At 45.1% G+C, this 11315-nt stretch overlaps 1 protein-coding gene and 2 non-coding genes across 3 annotated transcripts; all 3 read right to left on the minus strand.

Moving 5' to 3' along the window:
• Positions 1–2630: 2630 nt before the first annotated feature.
• RPS3 (ribosomal protein S3) lies at positions 2631–7494 on the minus strand. Its single transcript, XM_059070856.2, has 7 exons — positions 7392–7494; positions 6061–6191; positions 5690–5783; positions 5138–5232; positions 3776–3963; positions 3164–3360; positions 2631–2703 (listed from the first exon to the last, which is right to left on the minus strand). The coding sequence occupies exons 1-6, from the start codon at positions 7419–7421 to the stop codon at positions 3167–3169; spliced, it is 732 nt and encodes a 243-aa protein (XP_058926839.1). The 5' UTR covers positions 7422–7494; the 3' UTR covers positions 2631–2703; positions 3164–3166.
• On the minus strand, positions 3468–3612 carry LOC131760725 (small nucleolar RNA SNORD15). The gene has a single exon (XR_009336822.1). It is a non-coding gene; the product is annotated as a small nucleolar RNA SNORD15 (small nucleolar RNA).
• Positions 6348–6495, minus strand: LOC131760726 (small nucleolar RNA SNORD15). Its single transcript, XR_009336823.1, has one exon. It is a non-coding gene; the product is annotated as a small nucleolar RNA SNORD15 (small nucleolar RNA).
• Positions 7495–11315: the final 3821 nt, after the last annotated feature.

Consider the following 11315-nt stretch of genomic DNA (forward strand, 5'->3'; position numbering starts at 1 on the left):
CAGACAGACTGAACTGAAGGCCTGGGCTTGTAACTTGTCTCCAGATGATATAAATGAGAAATAGTAGGGAAACATACTGATATTTAGATCTCCTTTAACTCCCGTAACAGCCCTGTGAGATAACTGAGGATCAATAAAGTCCAAAGTCATCCTCTCAGTGAATCAGTGCTGTGCCAGAATTTAAACCCAGATCTCTGATTGCAAAGCCCAGTTTCTCCCCACAACCCCTTGAGTCTCCTTTGCAAAGTGCTCTTCAAGAGAAAGGTATCGTCCACTCTCACTCTGCTGACACCCTCACAGCCTTTGCCTCATTTCCCAACTAGGAGTGATTAGCTGACCTGGGGTGGGGAGATGGGAGGGTGTCAGCCTCAAGCCTACACTCTGCTGTGGGTTATAGCAGCCTTTTCAACAGTGGTTTGCAAAACCAGATTGTCTGGGGGTGGAACCCACCTAAAATTAACCATCATCTGGACCCCACCAGTTCCTGTGCCTTTCCTGGTTCTACAGTGCTGTCTGTTGGTCTCCAACCTTTGTTTGCCCTTTAGGCCTATTCCCACACTCTCCCATGCCAGCAGGTGTTCTTTCCTTGCCTGATGGGCAGGTGGTTCAATTAGCACCCAGCTTTTGTTTGAGGCCCCCATCACCAGCTGCCAGGAATCCTAATGACCAGAACCTAATAACTCTTCAGAGCCTGACAATAACCTTTTGGTGAAGAGTCCATGGAAGGCTTCAACACTTGCTTCCATGTTGCCAACAGCCATTATTCCCACCAGGCGGTCCCAAGGCCATTTCACAACATGGTCTTAGATGACCAGCAACAACACCTTGCCTACTGAGAGGAGGGGCCGCTGCATGAGTCTGGCCACAAGGTTAGACGTCACATGCACACCTAGAAACCTGAACCTCAAAGGAAGTGAAGCAAAGAAAAGGATGGCTGAAAAAATCATTCACTGGGAATCTCGGGGTGGTAGTGATGACATCCTCTAAGGTAGTCTGCACTTCTTGATGAGCTGTGATTATGGAATGCTCATCTCAGTGTCTCAGTGCTACATTACATCTTACGTGATTTTCTTAAGTAAACAATTTAACCCCTCCTCCACCTCTGAGTAATGGGTAGACAGAGGTGCTCACACTGATAATTCAAGCTGCATACTTGCACACTAACTTGCATACGTTTCTGCACATGTGTTATACTTCGATGAGTTTACTTCTCCCTCCCCAAGCTGCTACTTTGGTGCACCTTTCCTGTTACAGCACCACCTGCTGGGATGTTAACAGCACTACTGAATCACAGACGACCTCCAGTTTTAAGTTTGCAGAAAGCTCACTAGGAAAATAAATTTAAAAGATCACCTGATCAAATATGCAAAGAACTGATTGGCAATGCCAGTACTAGACACTAAGATCCTAGATGACCAGGACTGTCTTAACCTGTTTCCAGCAGCACTACTCCACAGGCTCAAATTAGTTAAAATGGTTTCACTACCAAGTCTCCTCATAAATGAACTTCATCGTAAGCCCAGAAATAAATACAGGAATAAATCAGCTTAGCTCAGTTCACACACTAACATTTCTTAGTAACCACCTCTCTCAGCCCTCTCCATAAAACTTTCTTTCACTTGAGAAAGGGCTCATTCCTGGAAATGTGCCACCCCAGGGTAAAGGGAAGCACAGGCTCTAGTTCCTAGCCACAGATAAAACATGTACATGAACCCACTCCCTGGAACACAGTAAATGGTCATTAACACATTAGCTATTTCAGTGGTTGGAGAATTGTAAAGTATTTCTACTACTGAGACATGGTCTCAACTCCATTAACACTGACAAAGTTACTCTCTAGACAGTAGAAACATCCAAGGCTCTGTTAAAAGGGGACACACACACAGATAATGTCAGCGTGCTCTCAACATAATTCACTACCTCTAAGTAATCTTGTAGGATTTTTATGCCAGCCTGTCCCTCACTAATTTCACCTGAATAAATGAAAAGCACCCAATTTCTAATAAATACGTATCAGCAAACACTTTCAAAATGTCAGATAAAACTGTAGATAATTTAAATGTTCTTTATACTTTTCTAGAGTGTAATGGTTAAGAGAACAGGACATAGAAATGTGGATTCTAATCGCAGCTCTATAACGCTTAGGCAAACTTACTTCTGGGCATCAGGCTTTCTTCAGCAGTGCAATCAAACTCCCTTTTAGAGATGCTGAGGATTAAATGAGAATGTATATACCTAGAAATGAATACCACCTAGAGCACAGCATAACCCAAAATGTAATGGTCATTATATTTTCTATGTGTAATAGAGAAAATGATCCTAAATACATCCTTCTAAACCTCTAACCCTGAACTCCAGGATGAGTCAATCAAGGTGCTTTCCTGTTAACAATCAGCCATCACCGTCACCAGATTTACTCCCCGCCCCCAGATATTTCCTCGGTTACTTCTGCCTGGGTCCTCCTGTTCTGGACCTCTCCTCACAAGTACAACTGAAACCAACAGGATTTTCAGGGAAAGCACACAAACACTGTGAACCAGACAGCCCTAAGAATATATCAAGCAATGCTCTCACAGAGTGACATGACCATCAGTCTGAATACTGGATGTAGAGTCTAGTCAGGCCACAGGTCTTTTAAAAAGATTTTATTAAAGGTCTTTATAAAGCAACATCCAGACTCCAGATCCAGCAGCCAAGGAGACCCTGAAACCAAATAAAACAAATAAAGTACAATAAGAACAGAAAATACACCTGAATATCGGGTTTGCATGAAAATTAATACACAAAGAATGTCTAGAAACAAACAACACAACAGGCACTGAGCACAGAAGAGGCCTGTTGTTACTGTTTTAAGGGGGTTGCTTCAGAACAGCTAATTACTAGCAAGAGTGCCTTGAAAATTTTAAGTTAAGGGAGAATAAAGAAAAACTCATATTTAAAACAGTGGCAAACGTAGGAACGTCTTAAAGAGACCAAAGGCACACACTCCTCCCAACAGCATACCATGTTAAATGAGTCCCTGGATTCAACCTGTGTTCTCTCATGTAAAGCAAGTGTAATCCAATTTTTATTCACTAGGTGCTCTCACAGCGTGGGACACAAGTGTTAACAAGGACAATGGAATAGGGTCCTATTCTGCCCCAAGAAGGCCTTACAGACATACCTATTATGCTGTGGGTACCGGCTGAGGCATGGCAGGCGGCTCTGGCTTCCCACCCTTCTGCTCGGAGATGGGAGTGGTGGGCAGTATTTCATCTTTAGGTTCCACAATGCTCACGTGATCAGGCAGGGGCTTCTTAGGGCCAATCTTACCAGTTGGGTCCCAAGGCAGCATGATCTTTACCTTGATGCCCAGCACACCTAGAAGATGCCATAATTAAGACCGAGCTATGGTTCCATCGCCCCCCACTACACAATGGGATGGGGCAGAAGGAAAAAAGGTTTCTCAAGCAGCCCTGGGTCTGGTCCCTTCTCAGACAAATGCCTCTAATCAATCAATGAAGAGGACACTTTTGCAAAAGGAACCCACACACAGCACCACAGAACGTGGCACTGACAAGGACCAAGAGCAGGATGTGCCCTTTCTGACTCGTCATCGTGTCATCACTGAAGGGTACACCAGTGGCCGAGACAAGGACAAACCAACTCTCTCCAACGAAGCTAAACAAAAAAAATGCTCCACAACTCCCAAATTCCCCAAACACTGAGGTGTGTATATACAACCACGTCTACCCGTTTAAAAAGCCCCTTGCCCCAAGCACTCCTGGCTGCTCACCCTGTCTGAGCAACACGTGGCGCACGGCAGTATCAACATAGTAGTTAACAGGGTCCCCACTGTGGATCATCAGGCCATCCACAAACTTCATGGATTTAGCCCTCTGTCCTCGGAGTTTCCCCGACACCACGACCTCGCAGCCTTTGGCCCCACTCTCCATGATGAACCGCAGCACACCATAGCAGGCCCTTTGGGAGCGCAAGAGACAAATGGCCATTTGTATTATCACCAGACAGGATTGCTCAACCCCACCCTACTAAAGAAAAAACACTCACTAGCCTGCACTGACTACTTTCAATGTTCTTTTAACGGAGCGTAAGTCTGACCAGCGACTGACCCAAGAGCTAGAAACTTTCTTCCACTCCCATCACACCTAATCTTAGGGAATTCCTTAGGGAAACACACGAAGTTCCTTCTAACCAAGTGCTTTCCAACCTTGGCTGCACACTAGGATCGCCTCAAGGTTAAAATGAACCACTCTTAAATTTTGGTGTGTGCAAAATTCACCTGGAGCGATTATGAAGACAGACTACTGGGTTGCACCCTCCATTTCCCAATTCAGTGAGCCCGGGTTGGAGACTGAGAATTTTTATTTCTAACCAGTTCTCGGGTGATGGCAGTGATGCTGGCCCACGGACCAAACTTTTGAGCATCACTGTTCTAAGTGGAAGAGCTGGCATTCAAACCAGGTGGGCAGTCTTCTGCACATCCTTGCCTACAGCACTGCCACCATGTCAACCTGTCTACAGCACAGCTCTAGCGTCCCTCCTCCGCTGAAAAACCTCCCAGGGCTCTGCGTTAAGTATTAACGAATTCCAGACACCCAGGCAAGGCATTTCCATTTACTCCACAAAGAGTGGAACTACTCAAAGAACTGCCAGCTGCAATCTTACCAGTAGGCCCAGCACTAGCGCCAATCTAACCACCTCATGTCCTTCACTCCTCATGTTACTATCTACATACACAGGAATCTAACTAGATTTTAAGCTCTCATCAGGGATGAGTCTTAGCTCTTTACAGTCCCCAGAGAATTAACAACACATAATGGATCTGAATGACTTCAAAAGGAACCCTAACCACTCCCCCGCACCACCCCATTCTATTTTTCTTTTATTCCCAAAGCACACCCAGAATAGCTCTCCACCACAGCACCCACCACTCTTTAAGAACTTGATTTTTTTACAAGTCTTTCTTATTAGGCTGCCAGTTGAGTGACGACATGGATTAGCAATGTCTTATTGTTAAAACCCTCAGAGACTAGCCAAGCCTATCACATAAAAAGAGTTCATTTACTAAATGAAAAAAATACTGATATTCTGACCCACAAAAGGATACAACCATTAAAAATCTCAGGACACTTACCTCCGCACAGCAAGGCCTCCTAGGAGTTTGTAACGCAGAGACTCTGCCTGGGCAATGGCACACAGACCTCTCGTGGCCACCTTTTCAGCATAAAGCTTTAAGAAGGAAACAAGGCACATCCTTAAACTTGTTACCTTTGCCACTGTTTTCAAATAAAAACCAGTACATCCATCATACAAGCATACGCCATTTTATGTATCATTGTACTACCCAAGTACTAAAGCACTTCTAATGCCCACACCTAACACACACACTCAGTGACACAGGCTGAACTATTCCTCATTGCCCTCCCACCCCCAGCTCTTTCTATGGCCACACCAAGGAGACCGATGGGGCATCCAATCATTCATATGTATCATTACTATATCCAAGGTGAACATAAAACCCTGCTAACTGCTTATTAAAACAACTTCGACAAAATACCAATCCATTTGTATTACTCACTGATCACAAATAACTTTCCAGGGTGATAATATGGGTTTTCAGACGTACCATCCTAAAGAGCCATTTCCAGTCCCACAGTAACCCCTGGCATAAACCAGGACCACTCACCTCTACACTGCCCTCAGGGAAGCCAAATCTCTTCTGAACCACAGCAGTCAATTCCCGGATCCGCCGGCCCTTCTCACCAAGAACATTCTGTGTCCTGGGGAAAATAAAGAATGACAATTCACAGCTCTCATAAAATTCCAGATGTGATTTTAAATCTTGCGCATGTGTGGTAGTAAAATCTCATTCATCTGACACAAGCCAAGTATAAATTTTGGATGACAAGAACTAGAGTTAATTGTTTTTCTAAATGCAGCTTAAAAAAATTACATTCACTAAAAATAAATTCATTGGTTGTCCCCCTAAGTTTACAGAACAGACCACCTTAGTACAGATGACAATTATAGGTGATGGCCAGAAAAATGAATTTTTACCTGGTGGCCAAGATAATGATTTCTGTCCTGGTTGGTGTAACTCGGACCTCAACTCCAGAGTACCCATCTTCAGCCAGCTCCCGAGTGAGAAATTCATTCAGTTCAGCTTTGAATATGCCGTCAGCAACAAACTAACCAAAAAGTAAATTCAAAATTAGGATGTGGGCGCAGGCTCACTTTTTCTAGCCCAGCCTTTCAGCCAATGCAACCCTCATCAAAACTCAACACCTCCAACAAATGACCCATCATCGATTATTTTACCTTTGTTGCAGAGGAAACATGGCAACCCTTCTCAGACAAATGCCTCTAGGTCATCTTTTGGAAGTTACTTTGACCCAGGGCCCTTAAAACTGTGCCACAGAACGCAGCAGAGTAGGGGCCACATGGACAAAGAGAACACCTCCAGTCAGACTCGTCATCTTCTCTTCACTGAAGGGTTTTAAAACTGTCATTTATATGTACACACGCGAAACAAAAAACTGCTCTTAAATGGCACATTTAGAACTAATTCAGCACAGCAGGTACACTATGTTTGCAACCAGCAAAAAGAGCAGATAGTGACTTTAGTTAAGCAGTCTCACCTGTACACACAACTGGGCCCATAAGAATCCCAGTCAACTTAATTATTGCCTTAATTATTCCCAGGTGGTTCAAAGTCGGCAAATCCTAACTCACAAAAGCGTGTGGATTTCACCTTAACATCGATGTTACGTGTACACAAAATGGCAAATTGTCTAAAGGCAAACGCACTTTACACACTTCTCTCTCATGGAAAAGCAAAAAATTAAACTCAAGGAAGCGTTTTCCCCAGGTCCCCCCTCCATTTCCCCAGAACTTTTCCTTGGCCCCAGCTGGAACAAGAAATTGTCAGTAACCTTCCCGACTGAGGTCTTTGGGGTCAGAAGGCTGCATCCCAACAGGACTAGTAAGAAAAGAAGAAGAATACACCGCTACCGCCCTTTCCCAAAGCCACAGTTAAGATGAGGGGAATGGCTCAGGCCCTCAAAACACCACACGTTTACTACTTTTATTGATTGACCAAGAAATGCTCACAAGCGCCGTCTCCGGGACAGAAGGTGTCCCCGGTGGTCATCTCTGCTCTCCGCCCGGAACTGGCAGAAATCTCTCTCTCTCTCATCCCCACCATACTGCGCTCGCCCGGCTCGGGCCTGCGCTCAATCAACCGCCATCCGCGGCCCACAGGAATGCCACGCAGCCCAGCCACTGCCTGAGGCATGGCAGGGAGCCGCGGGGCTCGCGACGGCACCCAGAGAAGCTCCTGACCCGCGCGACTCCGAAATTCCCTGCAACCGGGCCCCGGTGTGTCTCACCTTCCTCTTCTTGGATATCTGCACCGCCATCTTGCCGCCACGCGCCGCTGAAAGGAAAAGAAGGGGTTAGTGGGAGGAAGTGCGGATAAAAGGCGCTGTACGACGACAAAGAACTGCGCGACGCCGACGCCTGTAGGCGCTCATGGGAAATGTAGTTTTTACTTTAGGAAGGAGGTAAAAGGAAAGAGAAGAGTAACGGAGACACCTATAGGCAGAAACAGGATCAGATCAATCGGAACTTAAAAACTGCAAGGGAGCTTAGAGTCCAATTCTCAGTTTAAAAACGAGCAACGTCCGGCGCAGAGATGGAAATTACAGGTATAAGCTCACACAACAAATGCATGGAACCCTGGTCCCTACACTTTACGCTGTAATGAAAATTGGCTGAAAGCCCTCAATGAAATTCATTGAGGCGCCTAGCTCTTCCAATCTGTGTCCATTTCCTCTGTTCCAAATGATAAAATAATAGTATCTAATGTGTATTAAATATTCTAAGGACTGTTTTTTTCCCAAGGACTGTTTAATGACCTTTATATTATTAACCCATTTACCTCTACCTCACTTTCATAAAGTCTGTTACAACTCGTAACAGAAGTCACAGTAGTGGCTCACAATTCTTTTTCAATTAAAAAAATTTCCCCTCACATTTTATCACGAAAAATTTCAAGCGCACAGAAAAGTTGGAAGGATTGTACAATGCACACCCATATATTCATCACCTAGGTGCTGCAATTAACATTTTTGCTATATTTGCTTTATCACATATTTATCCATCACTCTATCCACACAACGATGCATCTTTTTTTTTTTTTTTTTTTCTGTACACGGGCCTCTCACTGTTGTGGCCTCTCCTGTTGTAGAGCGCAGGCTCAGTGGCCATGGCTCACGGGAGCAGCCGCTCCGCGGCATGTGGGATCTTCCCGGACCGGGGCACGAACCCGTGTCCCCTGCATCGGCAGGCGGACTCTCAACCACTGCGCCACCAGGGAAGCCCCGATGCATCTTTTGATACATTTCAAAGCTACTTGCAGACATCAGCACGCTTCACTCCTTAACACTTAACCAACAATTTTTTTTTCCAGCTTTATTGAGAAATAATTGGCATACATCAATGTATAAGTTTAATGCATACAACATAATGGCTTGATTTACATACATCATGAAATGGCTTGTGGTAATCAAGAAATGATTACCACAAAATGTTCAGCTAACATCCATCATCTCATATAGATACAAAACAAAAAAGAAAGAAAAAATTTTTCCTTGTGATGAACAGTTTTATTTTAAATCTGAATAGTTTGCCTCCATTTAAAGATCAGATTTCTCTGTAAAACTATTCTAGGTTTTCTTAAAACTATAGAGAAGTCTAGCAAAATACTGGGCCCACATTTCCTCATAGTAGCACTCTCCTTCCCTGTTATATGGAAAAGGGTTTTTCAATGTGCCAAGGTCTCTGGCAGCTTCACTCACTTATTGTCTGGTCCTAGAAGCCATCTGAGCTTTCCCCCAGCACTGAAACAACTCTGATGCTGAGCTCTGTCCTATAATCATGGAATTAACAGAGTTCTGGGGGGGAGCTGTACAGAGGGACCAGGGAAGATGAAAAGAATTGGATGAACCAAAAAGATATTCTGTGGACCTGATGTACCTTGGTGATGGATTGAGATTGAGGGGGGAATTGAGAATGACACCAGGGGTAGTTGCTTAGTGACAACGCTCACTGAGGTAAGGAAATCAGGAACAGGCTTTTTTCTCCATGTGTCATCTCTCTCTGTCACTTCCTCTAGGATTGGGCCTCTCCTAGTTGCTCCCATAACTGTAACACTCATCTCACTGGGTTGGAATGGCCTGTCAATACATTTCTCCCACTAGACTGTAAGCTCCATAACAGCCGAGACCAAGCCTGGTTTTTTTTTTGTTGTTGTTTGTTTGTTTGTTTGTTTAACATCTTTATTGGAGTATAACTGTTTTATAATAGTGTGTTAGTTTCTCCTTTACAACAAAGTGAATCAGTTATACATATACATATGTTCCCATATCTCTTCCAAGCCTGTTTTGTTCATTACATCCAGAGTCTAGAATATGGCCTGGCTCAGGCCCAGTGTCAATCAAAGTTTGATTATCAAGCAAATCAATGCATGAATTCTAAATCAGTTTTTGGTTGTGTGGTTCATATGAATTTGCTTACAAGTGCCATATCTTACCTGGGTTGCCCACAAAACCAAGTTGCAGAGACTCGAAACTAAGGATCAGACCATGGCAAGTTCTTTGAGGTAAACATCACCTCTGGAGTCTCCACAGTAGCTCATCTGCTGCCCTTCCCCAATGACACAAGAGAATGCCTGCCTGGGTGTTGTCCTCTGGTCCCAGGAGAAAGCCCATGAAGGAAACCTTTACCTTTATCATAATGCCTTTTACTTTATCTAACTATTATTAAGAAGACATTATATTACTCAAAATAACACTGTAAAAATAATAGTAGTCACAATACACTGAATTCTTTAATTTTTAATTTTTTTTTTTTTTGGCTGCATTGGGTCTTTGTTGCTGCACGAGGGCTTTCTCTAGTTGCGGTAAGCGGGGGCTACTCTTCATTGCGGTGTGTGGGCTTCTCATTGCGGTGGCTTCTCTTATTGTGGAGCACGGGGTCTAGGCACGCAGGCTCAGGAGTTGTGGCACATGGGCTTAGTTGCTCCACGGCATGTGGGATCTTCCCAGACCAGGGCTTGAACCCGTGTCCCCTGCATTGGCAGGTGGATTCTTAACCACTGTGCCACTAGGGAAGTTCTGAATTCTTTTTTAAAAAAGAATATTTATTTATTTGCCTGCACTAGGTCTTCGTTGTGGCACACTGGATCTTCGTTGCCATGTGCAGGATCTTTGTTGCAGCATGCAGGGTCTTTAGTTGCGGCATGCGAACTCTTAGTTGCGGCACGTGGGATCTAGTTCCCCGGCCAGGGATCGAACCAAGGCCCCCTGCATTGGGAACTCAGAGTCTTAGCCACTGGGCCACCAGGGAAGTCCCTACACTGAATTCTAATTAAAAGTTGGGACCCTGGTGGTCCAGTAGTTAGGACTCTGTGCTTTCTGTCAGGGGCCCAGGGTTCAATCCCTGGTCAGCTGTTCGGTGTGGCGGGGGTGGGGGAAAGATATCTGACTTTGGGACTTCTCTGGCAGTCCACTGGTTAAGACTCCTCGCTTCCACTGCAGGGGGCGCAGGTTCGATCCCTGGTGGGGGAACTAAGATCCTGCAAGCTTCGCAGTGTGGCCAAAAAAAAAGTTGGGACTAAGAAGTGACTTAATCTCTTCCTGGATATCCAAAATGTAAACAAGGTTTACTCAGTTTGGCCCTTCATGTCACAGGAGCGTACCTGGAACTATGAAGAGAGGGCGACATGTCTGTGAGTGACACACAGGTCCTGTCCTGAAATTTCTAAAAATCAAAGGTGAGATTTGCCTAGTTGAATGAATATAGCCCACAGTTTTGGAGAACAGTTTAGTCACTTGAAGACCAGCACAGTGGAATCTCATAGAAAACATTTAACACATGGGGATCCAACTAGAGGAGCTTGGCAAAAAAAGAAGAGCGAATTTAAATAGAGTGAGTGAAGGGACTTCCCTGGTGGCACAGTGGTTAAGAATCCGCCTGCCAATGCAGGGGACATAGGTTCGAGCCCTGGTCCGGGAGGATCCTGCATGCCGCAGAGCGACTAAGCCCGTGGGCCACAACTACTGAGCCTGCCAGCCACAACTACTGAGCCCGTCAGCCACAACTACTGAGCCCGCCAGCCACAACTACTGAGCCCGCATGCCACAACTACTGAAGCCTGCGTGCCTACAGCCCGTGCTCTGCAGCAATGAGAGCCTGTGCACCACAATGAAGAGTAGCCCCCGCTCACCGCAACTAGAGACAGCCCGCATGCA

This window comes from Kogia breviceps, chromosome 7 (assembly GCF_026419965.1).
Source record: "Kogia breviceps isolate mKogBre1 chromosome 7, mKogBre1 haplotype 1, whole genome shotgun sequence".
Classification (NCBI taxonomy): domain Eukaryota; kingdom Metazoa; phylum Chordata; class Mammalia; order Artiodactyla; family Physeteridae; genus Kogia; species Kogia breviceps.